We start from the raw sequence: 17851 nt of genomic DNA, 5'->3' as shown, positions 1-17851 counted from the left end.
CAGGCCAGCATATGATTGCAGCTATCAGTGCCCATGCAAATTTGTTTGCAGTCAAGAAGAATCTCGACCTTAAAATGAAAAGCAAGGTGTGATAATTCAAGCAGATAGATATATACTAGATTGGAGATTTAATTCCTTATGAACAGAAAGCCCTGTGTAGATCTCTTTAAGAAAATACCAGGATAAACTGGAATCAAGCTAAAAAGCAAAAATACAGTAACCGGGTTTTCAATGTAGTAGTCAGGTAAACAATACTTTGATGAACGTGGAAACACATCACCGTAATTGGATGATCTCGGTGCTTTGTATATAGATGACCAGATCGAAGTACATCCACGATGAATTCCCAGATTTAAACCCTGAAGAATAACAAACGAAAACTTCGAGTTTCATAAGTCTCCCCCAACATCCATCGTATTCTGGGTACAAGCGACTTCATTTTATCTCCACATCCATACCTACCATTTTGTGACCTCCTACCCCCAACTCATCACTTACACAACCTACGCACCACACTTCCCCCCAAAAACCACAAGATTTGTCGATCCTCCACCTTCTTTCCACTTCATTGGTATTTCAATGACTGCTGCCAACCATATCACAGCCACTCTGTCCTTAGCACAACATTTCCCACTATACTAGGTGGCGAACTTTCGTTCCTTCACGAGCCCCTAAACCCCCATTTCCCCGCGGGCTGGGCTCGAAAGAGATATGTCAAGAGACCAAGTGATCATGAGCTAAACAGCAATACGTTGTTCATCTTCCTTGTAATATCTGAGCATAATAAACATCCAAGTCTATCCAAGATTTCCGTCTACATTCGCGACAACTCTTTTCTTTCCACACCACAATCTTTTTGATCAACCCAGAGTAATTTTATACGTCATCAAATCCCCGCCTTCATCTCCCTTCTCCGATTCGTCTAAGCGAGTTTGGATTCTTCGAGTCCTTTGTCGTCCCCTCCAATGATTTCTAACTCCTCATGTTACACAAAGCCACTCTTGTCTCGCCAAGTGCATTGCCTTTGCCATCTGGGCAAGACAGCCACACATCATCCAATGAGATGAAGTGATTCTTTCCAATTGTATTCCCCTCAATCCATCTCTCACATTATTAGCTCACTCCTTCCACAACGCAGAAAATAAACATGCGGGGAATTCTCCCACTTGCACTCTCGTCTGGCGAGCTACAAAGAAAACAAAGAATCGTGGCATGACAAAATTTGTAATTATGATAGAGCTTACCTCTTCTCCTTGCCGTCTCAACGGAGATGTGCGTCGTGGTCCGTCATACCTGGAAGCTTTAAATAACAGAGGAGCAGCCGTCCTTCCTCTTGGCTTGATCTTGGTCTTTGTATTCATGCAATCAATCAATACCAATTGAAAATCCTTCAATTTCGAACAAACCAAACCCGTCGCAGCAACAACACATATCTGCATTTGTATTTTGAGAAACAGAAGTCCTGCAACAAATTACATGAAGCTGCAGAAACGATAGCCCAAAACGCCAACAAGACAGATAGTCATCACACGAGCGAAATATCCATCAAAATAAATATGGCCTCACCACAGACACAAAGTTCGTTCTCATTCCAACTTGCAAGTTCCAAATGATTCAACTAATGCTGTTCTCCTATTTCTTCAGCCCACCACAGCCCATCTCCCACCTCTCCAACTTCTCCAATGGGCCTCTCGCACGATGATCCCTTCGCCGCGCAACGCAAAGATCCCATAAACAACAGCCCATTCGCCTCCAAACCGCAAGGCACAAGTCCAATGGACATTCCCACGCCCAGCTCTCCAAATGCGACAAACACGCATTCCGGATCACCAAGTCAAGATCGAAGATTAAGTTCTGATGAATGGGGTTCGTTGGTTTTCCCTCTCAGTCGTCGTCCATCTCATCCCTCCTCATCACCAATGTTATTACCATCCGTTCCCTCCTCATCACCATCTCCTTTTACACTACCCCATTCATCATATCCCCCCAAATCCCAAGATTCACTCTCCTCATCTTTTATTTCTCCCCTTAATCCCAATTCTCTTTCTCCTGTATCCTCCCGCCAAAATCGATAACAACACTAACACAACTCCTCCAATCATTCAGACGCTTCAAAAACACCCCCTTCTCGTTTCCAAAAACGGAAAGGTTCAATCTACGCAACACCAAGTTCTCGCGATGGTCATGTTGATAAACATATTGATCGTGATGCCGTTTTCCATGCAACACATGCGGAGAAAGGATACATGGGAATCTTCGGTCTAGGCGGGAATCGTAATAAGGAGGGAGGAAATCAGGGTGGAAGGAGAGTTAGTAAAAGTGAATGACTGGATAGGGGAGGATGAGACTGTGGAGTTGGAAAGAGAGCAAGGGAGTTTCACCAAAGAAGAAAATTGATTTGACAAATGAATACCTAGTGCTGATGAATTATGTAAGAAGGAACCCAATGAAATATTTGTATAAGGAGAGATATGAGGAAAAGTTTGGAAAATACAATTTCCATCATTTAGCGAAGCAATCTTTAATATTTCCACCGCCTGTACCTATGATACCAATAACATACATATACATTTGCAGACAGTAGTGTCTTGATCGTTTGTAAACCCGATTGAAAACGCCGTCCTATGCATTGAGAATCCTCGAGATCTCAAAATTCCCACTATGTCCAAACTCCCCTTGATTGACGTTCCCGTATTTTAACCTCCCCCACCATTGAAACCCCGCTCAACCATTCCCTCAATCGTCGTCCATACCATCTAATTCGATAGCGTCAGGATTTTCAGTAACAACTATTGCTGGCTGCTTAATATTTCCACCTTGAGGACCTGTGCTTGCTGGTACGAATCCAACAGGAGCTCTTGCCTCGCGTTCTAATGCTGCCATTGCATCCGCAGCCTCTTCTCCATCCTCATCAGGTTTTGCTTGACTTCGAGCAAGAGCTTGAGAAGCAATGAAATTGACATCAGTATTATATTGTGCTTGAACACTTCTCTTGATACGAAGCATCTCTTTGAATGTATCTTCGTTTCCATGTTGAACCTCAAAAGATTCCCATTTCGACCAAAATGTTGGACTTGTTCGAGGATCGCAGAATTGTGATGCGTGTCCGTAAATCGCCCTTGCACGATCGATCTCGCCCAATCGTTTCTCCATATCGGCGAATTTTAAACACATATCTCTAGCATCTTTGTCTGGTAGTGCCGCAATAGCTCTTTCATAAATTGGTCGTGTCGAAGGCAAACCGAAATTGGAAGCCGACTTGGTGATATAAAAGTTGAACATATCTGCGCGATCCTCATCAGAGACAGCCCGAGTTGCTCTTTCGTAAATTCTCATCGCGTGCCTTGCTAGACCCCGCTCCTCCTCGAGATTTCCATACATAAGATACAATACTTTGGCAAACCTAGGAGGACATCCCTCGACTGCTTGCTCGAATAAATCTCGAAGACGTTCGATACCAATTTTTCTATCAACTGCCTTGGTCAAGTATAAATTCCAGAGTTCGAATGCTACCGGATAACTGAATAGATCAAGTCCTCTCTCGTAGACTTTGAAGGATTCTTCAAAATATTTGTTCTCTTCCATTAAATTGGCGTAATTGACAACAGTTTGTGGTGTTGCAATTCGAAGTTCGAATATTCGTTCGTATATCTTCTTAGTCTCTTCCAATGTGCTAACACTCTCTACCAAGTCTACATAGAAACTCCACAGCTTCCAGCTCTTGTGAACTCTTTGTTGAGGTGAAAGAGTCTCGTCGAAATAATCAACATTAGATCGCTTCGGTGCCTGGACTGCCTTTGCCATAATTTTTACAGCTTCATCGAAGTTCTCGTTTCTTAATTCCATCTCCGCCCATTCAATCCAAGTATCAGCAAGTTCGGCCACAGATTTGAAAGGTACTTTCACTGCTTTTTCGAAGATAACTCGAGCGTTACGTAAATCCCCACCCTCCTCGTAGAACTTGGCGTAATTTGACCATAACTCGTGGAACTGTCCAACGGCTTTCTTCGGCTGAATAGCAGCAATCGCGTCTGTGTATGCTTTAACCACTTCAACTTTGTTGTCCCCCCACAGAGAAATACGTTTCATCCATTCAGGTACATTGCTGGGATTTTGTCGTAGTAATACGTCGTTCAGTAAGAATGGTCGGCGATCCATAAGTTGCTCGAATCTCATCATTCGAATATCCAAATCAAAGTCTGCATTTTCATCCACAATACCCTTCTCGGATCGAACTGCAGCGGCTTCCATTAGGACTCCAGTAATCGATTCTTCGAATTCGGCATAAGAATCGAATATCAATGTGAAATCCCGAACGGTCATGACTGTAGTGATTCCCTCTTCAAATACATCTCGTGCCCGTTCAAAACTGCCCCGAGTGATCCAGTATGTTGCTAATCCAGACCATAATTTTCCTCTCTGATCCGCAAATCTTTCAATGCCACTTCGAATGATTTTCTCGACATCAATTCCGATTTCATCTCCAGTTTCAACTTCCTTGGCATGCTCCACCAGAAGATCTACCATCTCACTCCATAGTTGATAATGGCCCTTTCCATGTTTGCTCCGGAACTTTGGGTTATTGAGTATATCCATATATTTCTTGACGGCTTCCGTGTAAAGTTTCATCTCAATTAAAAGTTCAATAAAATCCTCGGCATCCTCCGGATGGATCTGCATGTAACGTCGCCATATCTTGACAGCTGTAGAACCGGACGCGGAATTCGCGAAAGGACGGTAAAGGGCCCATATTCTATTATGTTGTGTAATGGGTAAAGCTCGAAGTGCTCGATCGAAAGTTCGGCGCGTGAGGGTAACGAGGGGTTGGAGTAGCAAAAATTGAAGGTACATCTCCCAGATTTTCGGCATCTTATTCAGAAGGATCAAGGCTCTCTCGTAAAGCGCGTTGACTTTGGCATATTCGGAGGCAAAAGCAGCAGGATTTAACTTTCCCAAATGCTTCATTCGTAATGTAAGGTACTATTTTTCGTCAGCGGATATTAAAGCGGGGTTTGCGCGCATAGATGTATACCATTTTCCATAACTTGTAAGATCTGGGTAATTGTAAACAAGCTCGTTCCAAAACGAAGGCTTGCTCAAGTTTTGTGCCATGCTGAAATTTGAACTCGATGTATGCCAACCAAGGCTTCGTACTGCCCGGGTCGCGCAGGATATCCTGTTCATAGATGGTATCTTCTTCAGACTATCGATTTGATTAGCCAACGTGATTGTTCAAGGGAGACTGTAGGTATCTGAGGGCATCGACATACAATAAGATACAAATCTGGCTTTCCTCGAATCGATAAGGTTAAGGCGGATTTTATTTCGGGGACGCTGGGAGCAGCCATTATAGGGAGCAACTCTCCAGGCATTCTCTGCCTGGAAAACAGAGAATGCGATCAGTCCCGAGAGGAAGAAATATTTGGATGAGCGTCTTAAAAGACGTCGAGGGTGTTGGGTTGGTCTGATCTGGTCGTTCGACCTCTTTTTTTCTTCCGTACCAACAATCAACCGACTTTGCTGCTTAATGCTGCTCCAGGGTCATTAGCACTACGGGAGACTAAGCGACAAGTATTGGGGGAAATGTCAACCTCTTCTACCCGAGGAGAATCAGAAACAGTAAAGGAAGAGACAAAAGAGGGAAAAGATCTGGTGTCTAGCAAAAGTGCTCAAGATGTCTAATATGTACTGGCTACTCGGGCAGTGAATGATGACAGCCAATCTCTCTTCCCCTTCCTCTTCCTGACCAACGATACCATGTCTGAAGATTGAGATCTGCTACTCGAATCACGTGAACACAATTGAGATACAACAGTAGCCAGTCCAGCGTATTTTGTTTGAGAAGCGCTAAGCTCACACCCCCCAGAGCTTGGACTTGGGCAGTTGCAACCTTGGAGTGGGAGTGGGAGCTTAATCAACAACTTCTTATCAGCCTTCTCTTCCCACTCGACAACAGCCTCCTCTTTATACTTCGAGAGTCCCCATTTACGCTTGAATTCACAGGTGGATTACTTTGCCAATCGTCTAGTCAAATCGAAAAGCTGCCAAAATGTCTGGAGCCGGGGTAAGACAGAGCAACCGGTTCCAATGGACTGATACAACTTCATAACTAACATGATGTAGAATCGAGAAGCTGTCTTCCCAACACGACAGTCCTTGGGATTGATGAAATCGAAGTTGAAGGGAGCGCAAACTGGTCATGATTTATTAAAGAGAAAGAGTGAAGCTTTAACTAAGTATGTTTCCCCCCAACCCAACAAGCTCTCCGCAATACTAACTCTTGTTGCGCAGGCGTTTCCGAGGTAATTCAACTGCAATGCTACCAGTAGTCTCCCTAAGATTCCTAACCTTACTCCAGAAATCACCCGCCGAATCGATGAAGCCAAACGAAAGATGGGTCGCGTAATGCAGATAGCCGCCTTTTCTCTAGCAGAAGTAACCTATGCGGTAGGAGGAGATATTGGTTACCAAGTACAAGAATCCGCAAAATCGGCACGATTCCGTGTACGGACGAAGCAAGAGAATGTATCGGGTGTATTCCTACCGGCTTTTGAAAGCTATACAACCGAAGGCAATAATGATTTTGGCTTGACGGGCTTAGGAAAGGGTGGTCAACAGGTACAGAGATGTAGAGAGACTTATGCGAGAGCGGTAGAGACATTGGTAGAATTAGCCAGTTTACAGGTATGTTTAGGATTGGACTGACCTGAATCAGGGGAGATGACGTACGTTGAATGGGGCTAATATGATGCGATTAGACTGCTTTTGTTATTTTGGATGAGGTTATCAAGGTTGTGAACAGGAGAGGTAAGTTTGATTCTGGATCTGAAGCACATAACATGTACTAATTTGATATAGTAAACGCAATGTTAGTCTTATACTACCATACCACACTACTCCCCCGTTAATTCACACTAATCAAATAACAGTGAACATGTGATTATTCCACGCACAGAGAACACCATCAAATATATCAACTCAGAGCTCGATGAATTGGACAGAGAAGAATTCTTTCGATTGAAGAAGGTCCAAAATAAAAAGCAGAGAGACACAGCTGCTCAAGATGCCGAGATGAAGGCCAAGAAAGAAGCAGCAGCAGAGAAGGAGAAGGCCGGTGGTAGTGATAAGGAGAATTCGTCTCATACCGGAGATATTCTAGGTGACGAGGAAGATGCGGACGTCATTTTCTGATGCCTCACGAATGCCATTTTACTTGTTTTAAGTTTCACCAGTCGGGTCATCAACTCGAATAAATATCATGTAGCATTAGCGAATACTGTAATTAAGATTGTGCATTGTTTTCTCTATTTAGCTATACTCATTTGTGAAAAGCAATCTCTGAAGCATTCCATCCATTATTGCAACAACTTTCCATATAAATGGGTACGCAATCTGAAAACTCCTTGTGATACCTTCATATGGAAACCCCCCCCCTTCACAACTTACTGTCTTTGATAAGTGACCTTGATAACCTTCTGCTCGTCACCCAAAGCCATACCCGCCGTGTTTTCCTTGGCACCAATACTGCCCGTCTCAGTCTCATACTCCACGAATGCAATGCCCTTTCTTCCCGGCACCAATCTTACTTCTCTAAAGCCTTCAAAGCGTCCAAAGATACTTGTTAACATATCAACATCATATTCTTCCGGTAGATTCTGCACAAAGAGAATCTTGTTAGGAGGTAAGTATTCATCCGGTACGACGGCCGCAGCAGCAGGATTGGAAGATTTGAGTCCAGCGCCACGAGTAGCTTTGATGGGTCGTGCAGCGAGATCTGCTGGATTGGCAAGAGCAGGACCGGTCGTAGGACGGAGGGTAATTTCGGCGGCCTTTTTTCTTTCTGCATGGGGAAGAATAGATTTCGTTAGCTATGCCATTATAGTATGCATCATCCACATCCGCATTCAGTCCCATACTGTATGTATATCCACCATACAATCGCAAGGAAAGGAAAGGAAACAATCAAAGACAACACAAAAAAAAAAAAAAGAGAACTCACCCTTCTCCGCCAATCGTCTCCTCTTGTGAACCTCCAATTCCTCATGTCCCCCCTCCCTCTTCACACTAGCATCACTCCTCGTCTTCGCATACGCAATGCGCATTTCCTTTCCAAAAAGCTCAAAGCCCTGAATATCCTCAATCGCCTTCGTCGCACTCTCTACATCTTCAAAGACAATGAACGCCTGCCCCTTGGCCTTCAAATTGGTCTTTGCGACGATTTCCAAAATGGTGCCGTATTCGGAGAAGAGTTCCGTGAGGGCTTCGATGAGCGCGGCCGGCTTGATCGATTCTTCGAGATTGTTGACGTAGAGTCTAGATTTGTTAGTTTGTGGGTTGGGGAAGGAAAGGCTAGGACGTGTCGGGGTGCAATGACACGTACGTAGCGTTTGGTGGGGGTGAGCCACTGGGTGCGTTGGTGGTAGACATGGTGGTGAGGTTTTGAATTATTTGCGATGGGGATGGTGAGATGGAGAGGAGCTTCATGTTGGAGCTTAAGGTGCTTAGCTTGAATTATTACTTGGTGCCTTGCGACAGATATTCATGCCTAAGGCATGGTATCTATGTGTTCCTAGCGAGCTTCAAAGTCTACAACCACAATTGTGATTGTTGGGAAATGTTTAGGTTATTGAGTGACTAACTTATAAAGCCTGACCTAAGAAGTATGGATAGGTATACAAATATACACTGTCAAGATCATCTCCTCTGTGAAGGATCATCTCGAAGTTCGACCAGAGCACTTGGGCATTCACCATCATGCCTCCTCCTGACATATGAACGGCAACGAGAGTACTCATGGATATTGTCACCGAAAAACAACTTTTTTCCATAACAAGGAGCAAATGGTTAAAGAAGTTCAGAATTGCTTTTTATTGGTAAAATAATACTCTGTTAATAATACATGGATATAGTGATTACCTCACAATTGACCCATACCATACTACGAAACACCCCTGAGTTAAGCCATATCCATAACATACTTATTATTATTATAAGGATAAGGGGTGGAGTCCATCATGGCCAGCAATTGAGCCTACTTTTTTTGAGGAACATTTAAATCCGATCCCAAGGACAAGTCAATCGAGGTGCGTCCATCTCTCTTTGGGATACCTTTAATACCACTAACACCTTCATCATCCTCCGATTTTATGGATGATGCTGAATCCTTTGCCAGAGACGCTTCCGATCCCACAGGTGATTCCGCTCTCAAAGAAGCTTCTGATTTCAATGAGGAAGCTTTCTTCTTTGGTCCATCGTTATTCTCATCTTCCCACTTTCGTGCAATAGCTTGAACCCATCCCCAGATACTTTTCACATATACCTCATTAATGTCAGTGAAGTCGCTCATCGTAGGAGAAATCTGCCTTGTTCTTAGAAGACCAAATGTTGCCTTTTTGGTAGATTTCTTCTTGTTCTGCTTTTCCATATCTTTCCAAAAGCCAAGTAATGATCTTGCAGGGTGATTTTCTTTCAATCCCTTGGGACTCGGCGACTCGGCACGTTGCAGCCATCTTCCGAATTCCTCAGTCTTGCCCTCGTGACCAATCCATTTCAACAAGTGCTTCCATGTTATGGCTGTTGAGTTATTTACTAGATGAAACACACTTGCTTCGTGTGGGGTCGGGTGTGGTTGTAGAGGATTCCTTGAAATCTTTTTATGAAAAGCAATTTCAACCACTGCTGCAGCTGCGGTATTGACTGGAAGCCAGGAAAGTGGAATATCGAGATCAGGTAAAGAATTAAGACACTCAGGGCCTCCGGTGCTTAGCATTAGTGGCCATGCTTCCTTTTCGTTCCAGCTTCCATTGAAAGTATTGCCTGACAGTTGACCGATTCTCACAATACTAATATTTGCTCTTGTCGTTTGACATGCTGAAGAGCAGATTGCTTCAGCAACCCACTTACTCTTCGAGTAACCCAACGGACCAGCATCCAAAGGATTGCGGTTTATACTTTCTACAATTCTGAAGTCCTCCTCCTTGTCCTCCTCCTTGCCCACCTCGTCGATTTTGGTATTAGCCACGCTTGCAGTAGATGAACAGAAGACAAGATGTTTCGGTGCTTTCCCGGACAGGGAGAAGTTTATCAAGTTGCGAATTCCTTGAAACTGCTCGGTGAAATCTTTCAAGGGAATAGAGAAATTAACTTCCCAGGCTGCCTGTAGTCTTGCATCAGTATGTATCAACCATGATTGTTAACTGGGGAAAGTTACATGAATGATTGTGGTAGAATTTTGACGAAGATCTTCCAACACATCTCTTGAAAGGCCCAACTCAATTTGATCTAGTTTCACAGCTCTGCATTCGATATCTTGGGTAGCAAACTTCGAATTCTCGGGATAATGAGACTGCCACACTTCTTCTACTCTCTCACGAGCTTGTTCGTCATTTTTGGCTCGAATGAAGCAAACGATCCGAATTGTCTTATGACTTGTAGTCATATGTCGCAACAAATCGACGATGTTCATACCAAGAGTACCGGTGACTCCAGTTACAATCTACATCTCATTAGAAAATTCTTCTCAGAGGTTTTGGGTATTTCATATACACCAATGGATTATATACTTACTATGGTTTCTTTGTCAGATTTTTCACATGATTCTGTTTCGTCCTTGAACGATTTACTAAAGCGTTCAACCATGTTGTTCATCTGATCCGCTTCATCCTTCTCACTCTCAGGAATCGATCCATTCTGAGAGGCTTTGATGTATTCGGTAAGCCTAATTCATGCTGTTAGTCTCTCGATGCAGCAGATAAATTTTACCATCTTGGACCTTTAAGTATGCAATAGATACTATGTGATAAGGATATTTGACAAAATAGATGCCTGGTATCATTAATGACTGAATACTTACGCTGTGACACTACCACATTGGTAGACTAAGTTCCAAGGAAAGGATTTAGACCCGCGGAAGAATGCCTGCAGATTCATCAGCATGAAGATATTATGTTCAAGAATAAGTTTTAATCACCAAATTGATATGCGATCGAATCCGCGTCGCCTGAACAGAATCGATGTGATGAGCCCGAAAGTCCGAGTCATATTCCAGGTCAATCGGAGCGCCAATGGCTGTTTTGACAGCTTCCATTACACTTTCTAACGAGACGTCACTGTTGAATGCTGACGCATCACCATTATAAGCACTTTTGATATCGGAATCATAGTGCATGTGGGCACTTTGCCTCTTTGTGGTTCCTTTTGCTGTTTTTTCCAAAGATTCGGTGTGTGGCTTTAAGACTAACATGTCTTTGTAAATCTTCGCATGGGCTGGGGCCGTTTTGTTCACGTCCTCGACATACGGCCAGATCAAGTCTCTGAATTCATCATCGCTAAAATTACTTGCAGCGTTCTGAGACTTGATGATTATTGCTCCAGGATACATCTGTCCATTCCCAAACACAAATGCATCTTGTATATCGGGGAATCTCTTCAGTGCTTCTTCAGTGTAAATAGGATCGAATTTCTTCCCAGTCGAAAGAGTGATTTGAGCATCACCTCTACCAACATGTTTCCATGCATTCTTTATAGAAGGATGTGGCTCAAATAAATCACTTGTTGCAAAGCACCCATCCTCTCGATTTGCCTTTGGAAATTGTGGCCAGTCACTCATAACCACCAATTCAAACCTGTTAGAACCATCATTTAGTGGTTCAAACTTGAGAGATTTAACACCTTCAGGAGCTCTGAAATATTGCCACTCTTTGTCGGTTTTGTAATCTCGGTGGGTCGAGAGAAGAAATGAACACTCTGCACTACCATAACGAGAAACAAGATTGATTCCTTCAGAGATGAGCAGTTTTCCATCTTCTTCTGGCAAACTAGCACCACCCACACCCACAATGTCCATCGTACGAAGAAATTGAAGTCCTTTGGATGTCGTAGAAAGCATTTGCGCTATCGTCGGGACACAAGAGAAGTACTTTGACTTTGGAATTTGATTGGACAATCTACGCGTAAGCGATTTTGACCTGGGACGTGTTCTGAATTCATGCATTTTACATATAGATGATTCATACTTCTCTTTTATTTGCGAGAAACAATTAATGATTGTCTCCGAAGTAAGTGGGTGCTGACTATCAGGAGCAAGACAGATTGTTGATAAACTAGTCCAAGCACGCAAACAATCTGCAATGCCGCCAGTATATAAAGGTGTTGTGGTAAAGGTCAATGTTCCTCGACCATCCAAAATTGGCAGAACTCCGCATGCAACATGGTGAGTGTAGGGAACGGGCTTCGGAAGGCCAGAGGTGCCAGAGGTATGATGATTGTAAGCTGGGCTTTTGCCCGTGACCTTACACGATGGAATGTATGATGGATTTCTCTCGGCATGTGAAACTAACTCCATAGTAGATGTCCTTGAATACCCCCGCATTTGCAGTGGACTATTGCGTGATATCCTCTCGAGTTTCTGGATTTCCACATATTGTCGTCGGAGGTCAACGTCGTAAAACACAATATCAATATCGCATTGTTTGCAAAGATGCTGGACAGCTTCCGAGCTAAGTGATGGCCTATGTTGTGTCAGTATAAACGGATGACACCAGTTCCCGAATCCAATTCAACGTTTGATGGTTTAATCCTTTTACGGAATTCTGAATTTTGAACTGCTTCAAATATTGAAATTTCCATCCAGTCTGCTACAAAATACTATGCACAAAAAAAAAACAGTGCCCAAGACTGGAGACATTTGCAACTTACACCATAATCATAACTGATGCTCCCAATCGCATTAATGCCAGCCACCTGAATAGAAAAGCCGAATCACTTCTACCCATGAGACCAACGCACTTGGGGCGTCTCAAATCTCTTACGGTCATAATATCAAATGGAAAAAGCTCCTCGGAAGATGCTAATTTGTGGGACAATCTCAATGAACAATCTCGAAGTTCTTGGAAATTATAAAGATGGACTTTCCATTCAGTAGAGGCCACTTCAGTATCAGCGACATTGACTCCATTGCCATTCGAAACCCGCGCTGGAATCTTTCCCGGTGAGGTATGTCTCGTATCTTTTCTTCCATTACTAGCAGACGAAGATCCTCCATGATCATTCAATACTCGCTTGCTACCATAAGACGATCCAGAATTTGAGTCCTCTTCAGAATCCTTCCTATTGACGATTTCTTCAGGGATCGCTATAGCTAATTGGTCTCCATACTTCGCAGCGTGATGATCGAGGAGTTCATTGATTGTGTCATATTCATCGACTGGAGTTAATTTTCTACTATTGGCTTCACCCAAAGTACAGGTGAAATAATTAAGATCACCTGGAGCAATGGAAGCCATTGTAAATAGAGGTGGGATACCCAAAAATATCGATGAAGCAAAAGAGAAAGAGTTGATGTAACAGTTTAGAAATATTCGAAGAGGGATTACTCCAAGAAGCACTCATAAACAATACATTGAAAGAAGGAACCCCACGGCACTGACGGGAGTATCTAAAGGGAAGCTGCATTTCAGAAAACCTTAAAAAGATAGCTGCTCTGAGTCTGAGCCAAATCTTGATTGGCAACTTCAAGATTTTGAACTTTGACTTGTAAGCTCTTTACTTGTCATGTTTTCCAGGGGTTGGAAGTTACTAGATGCGGAATCTAGTGATAGGTCAAACAGGCCTGCTAAAGCTGCCTTTGTTTACTTAGTCCAAAATGCCATCGTCATGACTATTTACTAGTGGCAGCTGCATGGTAGGCACTAAGTGAGGGAACGTTGAAAACATAGGTTTGCCATCTTTTCTGGTGAGAATGGAGGAACTATACACCCGTTAATAGACAATTCTTCGCAATGGGTACGAATGTAGAACTGAGAACTTTGAAATCTGCTAGAGAAGCATCCCTTCATTCATTGACGAGGAATTGTGCTTTATAGTCACGTGATAGACATAACACTACGGTTCACCATAAGAACATTTACGCATTCACTCCTCGAACGCGCGAGAGCTATTTCTTCATATTTGGCTTTCTCGATCCTATATGAACTCAACTTAGGCACATACTTGTCGACACCCTCAGATAAATCTAAGCTCAGTATATTTTCAAAGAGGTACGCGACATGTTGTTCTTCATCGATGGATGGCTGGAATATCTGATGTAGAGTTTGACACTCTTGATATCTCTCCTGAGAAAGTCTGGGAAATCTATAAACTTGGCATTTTGCAGAGGTCCTGCGTATATCATGCCACTGTCTCAAACGCTCTTCGCTTGATTCGAGTTGAATCAACTTCACTTCTAAAAAGACCACCATCACCATTGCGTTTGTCGGAGTCCTCCCCTTTTTCCAGTGCACACGTGATCACGTTTTGATATTCTATTCACACGCGAGTATCGTAACCTGCGAGTGTTCGGTTGGCGTCTACGTGTAGTGATACGGTACCGAGATCCGTTGTACGAAGATAATCTACATGTTCTCTTATAATTTTCAATACAATGTTTCTAAATGTCAAGTGTATTACAGCAACAACCAAATAACCAAGCCCGTCCTTCAGATACGTCTTCTCAGTAACCATTTTCAACCAAACTGTTCTTTAAGTCCAGCCATTACAATGCCTTCCAATTATTCCACAGTTCCTCCCCAAGAGGTAACGGGAACAACTCAATTACCTTGTAAGTTTCAGAACATCCCCAAAGGTCCCTCTTCGCCAACTAACATTCACCAGTATCACGTATCAAGAAGATAATCGGGACTGACCAAGACATAAACATGTGTTCCAACAATGCCGCATTTGTTATTACTCTAGCCACCGTATGTTATTACTCTCGATTTAATATTCTTCATACAAAAGCTAAGTATACATATCAGGAAATGTTCATTCAATACATGGCCGAATCAGGCCACAATGTTGTCAAGTCTGAACGCAAACCTCGTCGAAACATTCAATACCGTGATCTTTGTAAGTACTTTATCTCTTTGATTGCATCATCAAGATGCTCCAATCACCACTCAACTCAATGCCCATCACCAACCCCCCATATCTTCAACAAATCCCTCTTCCACATCCCACTTATATCTAACACCCCCAGCCTCCGCCGTCTCCCACATCGACAACCTCGAGTTCCTCAGCGACATCGTCCCCAAAACGGTCCCCCTCAAACTCGTCAAAGCCAACGCCCACGTCGCGCACAACCTCGCCAAAGCCAAAGCCAACGCACCCCCCACCAACCCTCCTTTCCCCCAACCCTCCACCTCGCACGCCGGCCCTTCAGCCCCAACCCCCAACCCAAACACCTTCCCTCAATCCCCCCTCCTCGATACCGCACCCCCCCGCGTTTCCGTTTCCGGCCTACTAGAAGACTCTGCATCCGCGTCCGCCTCCCCATCCACTTCCACCCCAGCAGCTCTCAACCAAATCCAAATCCAACCTCAACCCCAACCCCAAACCCAAAACAACTCTCCCACCCAACCCCAAACCGACATCCAATCCACCCCCGCCCACCCAAACACCATCCCTAGCGGCTTCGCCCCCACCAATGGTTTCACTCCCGCCAACAAATTCAAAAAACAGCAACAGCAACAGCAACAGCAACAGCAAGAACAGCGAAGAGTCAGCACCGCCACCGAAGACGAAGATCCCAATGCGCAATTGCGGATGGAGAGTCAAGCCAACAGCGACGATCACGACGAGGAAGAAGATGAAGATGTCGAGATGAGTTAGTTAGTACATGACATGACATGACATGTCATGAAATGGGTCGTGCCTCTTTTTGGATTTTGGAATCTTCACGTGTATCTATCTGTTTTTCCGATTTATTTGTTTCTTGCGCCGAAGATGCAGTTCAGGAATCAGTCGAGATAGGAGTGGAAAGATCAAGTGGTATTGTAGACAGGACGGGGTATAGTTGGTTGATTGCGCGGGTATGAGGGTATGTATTATAGATATCACATGGCATTGTATCACATTACAAAGGCAGCGACAATAACACGAGAACCAGATAAACGATTTAAATAGAAACTTATTTGCAAAGCCGTAAAATTGCTTTCTGTAGAGAATAGAATGCTATGCTGTGCAATGCTATGCTATTCATTGCATTCCATCACATACATACATACATCAGCACCACCATCTCACCCAAAACGCCCAGCAATATGCAACCGATATGAAGTACTTTTTCTCTCTCTTCTTTCGGCATATCATGATTTGATATCATCTTATTCATATCCTCTCATATCCTCTCGTCCCAGCCGAACTGGGCCTAAAGCGCTTTAACTAGGTAGGTACGCATTTATTATAACCCCTCCCTTATAGCATATCGCACCAACATGCAATTTTATTTCCCTCCCCTCATCTCTTCACTTCTCTCACTTTATTCTTCCATTGGGTCATCGCCTTGCGCAGCCGCTGGAATCCTTCCTTCATTCAATTCCTTCTCTAATTTAATAATCTCCTGCAAACTCTTTGCATTCTTGATTAATTCCTCGACCTTCTTTCGTTCGGAATCGGTAAGCTTGACGCGGTAGGACTTGGAATTAGAGGATGTGGATGCGCCATTGGTGACGCTGGATGTATCGAATGTGTGAGATTTAATGCCCATGATCTGTGAGGGTGGATGTATTAGTAGAGCGCCATGAGGAGAAGAGAGGGCACATAAAAATGTAATCTTACCTTTGATGCAAGAGCAGATGGTTCTGCAAATGTACCGAATAACTCTCGAGCTCTTTCTCTCTCTACAGCTTTAACTTTCTTGTAATCCAGAAATCGTACATTGGGACATCGGAAGAGAATCCATTCTCTGTAATGCTATTATCCCAAATATCAATTAGCTCTCTTCGCCCCCCTCGTTCCTTTCCAAACAACATCAAATCAACCCCCTCGTTCTCCACAGCACAAAACAAAACAAAAGATAACGTACCTCCTTCCTAGTCACCGGATTCTCCATCAAAACCAAACTCGTCAATCTCGCACACCCAGCCAATCCATCCAAGTCCGCCAACTCAGCTACATTATTACTCGTCAAAACCAACGTGGTCAAGTTTGGTAATGAATTCGCCAACGTAGGTGAGATACTCGAGACGCGATTGCGAGCTAGGAGAAGCGTCCTTAGACGAGGGCTGAGTGGGAAGTTGCTGAGTAGTTGGATATCATTGTCTGTGAAATCGATTGCGTCGTGTGGCTAGTTCTTGTTAGTATGCCATCTTCTGGGTATGTGAAGCTTGTAAATGAAAGCCAAAGACAGAAGCAAAGAAACAAGACCCCCGTCTTCCTCCCACCATCCTTCCACTTCCACTCCCCCTCCCTCTTGCTTTCCCTGCCACTCTCCTCTCCCAACCCCAAACCAACAGGCAAGGCAACAAGCAAACAACCAAACCAACAGTCAATCAATCAATCAACAACAACAAGAAGAAGAAAAAAAAGCACAAAACTCACCCCCGCAACCCCCAAATTTTCCACCGCCGGAATCTTATGACCTGCAACCCACCAACCAAACCAGTATCAACTCAGCTCTTTTCAAAAGTGTAGTACAGGGAGCCCCTCCCCCATCCGTTCTTAACAGAAAATCAAAGATTTACAACGCACCTCGGAGATCTAATTCGCGTTCCTTGAGCGGATTGAGATAGGAAAGGGAGGATTGGATTAAGTCGGCCGTGAGACGCATGATTGATTGATATTTTCGAGGTTAGTTGTACAAGTCGTTTTGTTGGTGGAATACCAAGAGACGTGAGAATATATGTGGAGGTCGTAAGGTCGTGAGGTGCGTGAATGGGTCGCAAGGCTGATATCGTGATGCTCGCAAGCTAGAAATTATTTTGGCAAGCTAAGCTGTGATTTCGCGCTAACCGGTTTCAATTGTCAGCCTTTTGGAGAGTTATCCCTTTAGGTACACCCACTGGTGGTATACGCAAGTAATCATTTCCATCTAAAA

General features: G+C 43.8%; 7 protein-coding genes across 8 annotated transcripts; 3 read left to right on the top strand and 4 right to left on the bottom strand.

Moving 5' to 3' along the window:
• Positions 1 to 1266: 1266 nt before the first annotated feature.
• Positions 1267 to 2554, top strand: BCIN_12g05110 (hypothetical protein). Its single transcript, XM_024696485.1, has 3 exons — positions 1267 to 1578; positions 1645 to 1866; positions 2107 to 2554. Exons 1-3 carry the CDS (start codon positions 1557 to 1559, stop codon positions 2325 to 2327), a joined length of 465 nt encoding a protein of 154 aa, XP_024552296.1. The 5' UTR covers positions 1267 to 1556; the 3' UTR covers positions 2328 to 2554.
• Bcsyf1 lies at positions 2547 to 5554 on the bottom strand. Its single transcript, XM_001553817.2, has 3 exons — positions 5271 to 5554; positions 5033 to 5203; positions 2547 to 4980 (listed from the first exon to the last, which is right to left on the bottom strand). Exons 1-3 carry the CDS (start codon positions 5370 to 5372, stop codon positions 2737 to 2739), a joined length of 2517 nt encoding a protein of 838 aa, XP_001553867.2. The 5' UTR covers positions 5373 to 5554; the 3' UTR covers positions 2547 to 2736.
• Positions 5555 to 6049: 495 nt separating this feature from the next.
• Bcvma8 lies at positions 6050 to 7191 on the top strand (the record flags this gene model as incomplete). The annotated part of the gene is made up of 7 exons (XM_024698322.1): positions 6050 to 6064; positions 6124 to 6236; positions 6292 to 6302; positions 6359 to 6684; positions 6759 to 6807; positions 6859 to 6868; positions 6930 to 7191. 7 exons carry the CDS (start codon positions 6050 to 6052, stop codon positions 7189 to 7191), a joined length of 786 nt encoding a protein of 261 aa, XP_024552295.1.
• A 148-nt stretch (positions 7192 to 7339) lies between these two features.
• Positions 7340 to 8452, bottom strand: BCIN_12g05080 (hypothetical protein). The gene is made up of 3 exons (XM_024696484.1): positions 8381 to 8452; positions 8000 to 8313; positions 7340 to 7840 (listed from the first exon to the last, which is right to left on the bottom strand). Exons 1-3 carry the CDS (start codon positions 8425 to 8427, stop codon positions 7443 to 7445), a joined length of 759 nt encoding a protein of 252 aa, XP_024552294.1. The 5' UTR covers positions 8428 to 8452; the 3' UTR covers positions 7340 to 7442.
• A 409-nt stretch (positions 8453 to 8861) lies between these two features.
• On the bottom strand, positions 8862 to 13360 carry BCIN_12g05070 (hypothetical protein). Its single transcript, XM_024696483.1, has 6 exons — positions 12697 to 13360; positions 10970 to 12509; positions 10853 to 10917; positions 10567 to 10717; positions 10211 to 10495; positions 8862 to 10156 (listed from the first exon to the last, which is right to left on the bottom strand). Exons 1-6 carry the CDS (start codon positions 13281 to 13283, stop codon positions 9032 to 9034), a joined length of 3753 nt encoding a protein of 1250 aa, XP_024552293.1. The 5' UTR covers positions 13284 to 13360; the 3' UTR covers positions 8862 to 9031.
• Positions 13361 to 13958: 598 nt separating this feature from the next.
• On the top strand, positions 13959 to 15952 carry BCIN_12g05060 (hypothetical protein). Of its 2 annotated transcripts, none has more exons than XM_024696482.1 (5): positions 13959 to 14036; positions 14479 to 14596; positions 14650 to 14735; positions 14793 to 14883; positions 15014 to 15952. In XM_024696482.1, exons 2-5 carry the CDS (start codon positions 14536 to 14538, stop codon positions 15643 to 15645), a joined length of 870 nt encoding a protein of 289 aa, XP_024552291.1. In that variant the 5' UTR covers positions 13959 to 14036; positions 14479 to 14535; the 3' UTR covers positions 15646 to 15952. The 2 variants fall into 2 exon arrangements, with proteins under 2 accessions (XP_024552291.1, XP_024552292.1); XM_024696481.1 differs by having other exon boundaries at positions 14448 to 14596.
• Positions 15953 to 16124: 172 nt separating this feature from the next.
• Positions 16125 to 17675, bottom strand: Bclea1. The gene is made up of 5 exons (XM_024696480.1): positions 17506 to 17675; positions 17356 to 17396; positions 16841 to 17101; positions 16594 to 16728; positions 16125 to 16525 (listed from the first exon to the last, which is right to left on the bottom strand). Exons 1-5 carry the CDS (start codon positions 17582 to 17584, stop codon positions 16295 to 16297), a joined length of 747 nt encoding a protein of 248 aa, XP_024552290.1. The 5' UTR covers positions 17585 to 17675; the 3' UTR covers positions 16125 to 16294.
• Positions 17676 to 17851: the final 176 nt, after the last annotated feature.

The sequence above is a fragment of the Botrytis cinerea genome, chromosome 12, assembly GCF_000143535.2.
Source record: "Botrytis cinerea B05.10 chromosome 12, complete sequence".
NCBI classification, from domain to species: domain Eukaryota; kingdom Fungi; phylum Ascomycota; class Leotiomycetes; order Helotiales; family Sclerotiniaceae; genus Botrytis; species Botrytis cinerea.
Note: the sequence above shows the minus strand (reverse complement) of the source record. Positions and strands in the feature narration are given on the sequence as shown.

Coding starts and splice junctions, on each gene's coding strand:
- Bcsyf1 (XM_001553817.2), bottom strand. CDS start 5,372: ATGCCTGGAGAGTTGCTCCCTATAATGGCTGCTCCCAGCGTCCCCGAA. Junction 5,204..5,270: donor AGCCAGATTTGTATCTTATT/GTATGTCGATGC, acceptor TCAAATCGATAG/TCTGAAGAAGATACCATCTA. Junction 4,981..5,032: donor CTTACAAGTTATGGAAAATG/GTATACATCTAT, acceptor GACGAAAAATAG/TACCTTACATTACGAATGAA.
- BCIN_12g05060 (XM_024696482.1), top strand. CDS start 14,536: ATGCCTTCCAATTATTCCACAGTTCCTCCCCAAGAGGTAACGGGAACA. Junction 14,597..14,649: donor GGGAACAACTCAATTACCTT/GTAAGTTTCAGA, acceptor AACATTCACCAG/TATCACGTATCAAGAAGATA. Junction 14,884..15,013: donor CATTCAATACCGTGATCTTT/GTAAGTACTTTA, acceptor TAACACCCCCAG/CCTCCGCCGTCTCCCACATC.
- BCIN_12g05070 (XM_024696483.1), bottom strand. CDS start 13,283: ATGGCTTCCATTGCTCCAGGTGATCTTAATTATTTCACCTGTACTTTG. Junction 10,496..10,566: donor AATCTGACAAAGAAACCATA/GTAAGTATATAA, acceptor AATGAGATGTAG/ATTGTAACTGGAGTCACCGG. Junction 10,157..10,210: donor ATTCTACCACAATCATTCAT/GTAACTTTCCCC, acceptor GCAAGACTACAG/GCAGCCTGGGAAGTTAATTT.
- BCIN_12g05110 (XM_024696485.1), top strand. CDS start 1,557: ATGGCCTCACCACAGACACAAA. Junction 1,579..1,644: donor GGCCTCACCACAGACACAAA/GTTCGTTCTCAT, acceptor CTATTTCTTCAG/CCCACCACAGCCCATCTCCC. Junction 1,867..2,106: donor ATTAAGTTCTGATGAATGGG/GTTCGTTGGTTT, acceptor CCAATCATTCAG/ACGCTTCAAAAACACCCCCT.
- BCIN_12g05080 (XM_024696484.1), bottom strand. CDS start 8,427: ATGTCTACCACCAACGCACCCAGTGGCTCACCCCCACCAAACGCTAC. Junction 8,314..8,380: donor TCACCCCCACCAAACGCTAC/GTACGTGTCATT, acceptor TAACAAATCTAG/ACTCTACGTCAACAATCTCG. Junction 7,841..7,999: donor GAGACGATTGGCGGAGAAGG/GTGAGTTCTCTT, acceptor TTCCCCATGCAG/AAAGAAAAAAGGCCGCCGAA.
- Bclea1 (XM_024696480.1), bottom strand. CDS start 17,584: ATGCGTCTCACGGCCGACTTAATCCAATCCTCCCTTTCCTATCTCAAT. Junction 16,729..16,840: donor ATCCGGTGACTAGGAAGGAG/GTACGTTATCTT, acceptor TTGGGATAATAG/CATTACAGAGAATGGATTCT. Junction 16,526..16,593: donor CATCTGCTCTTGCATCAAAG/GTAAGATTACAT, acceptor CCACCCTCACAG/ATCATGGGCATTAAATCTCA.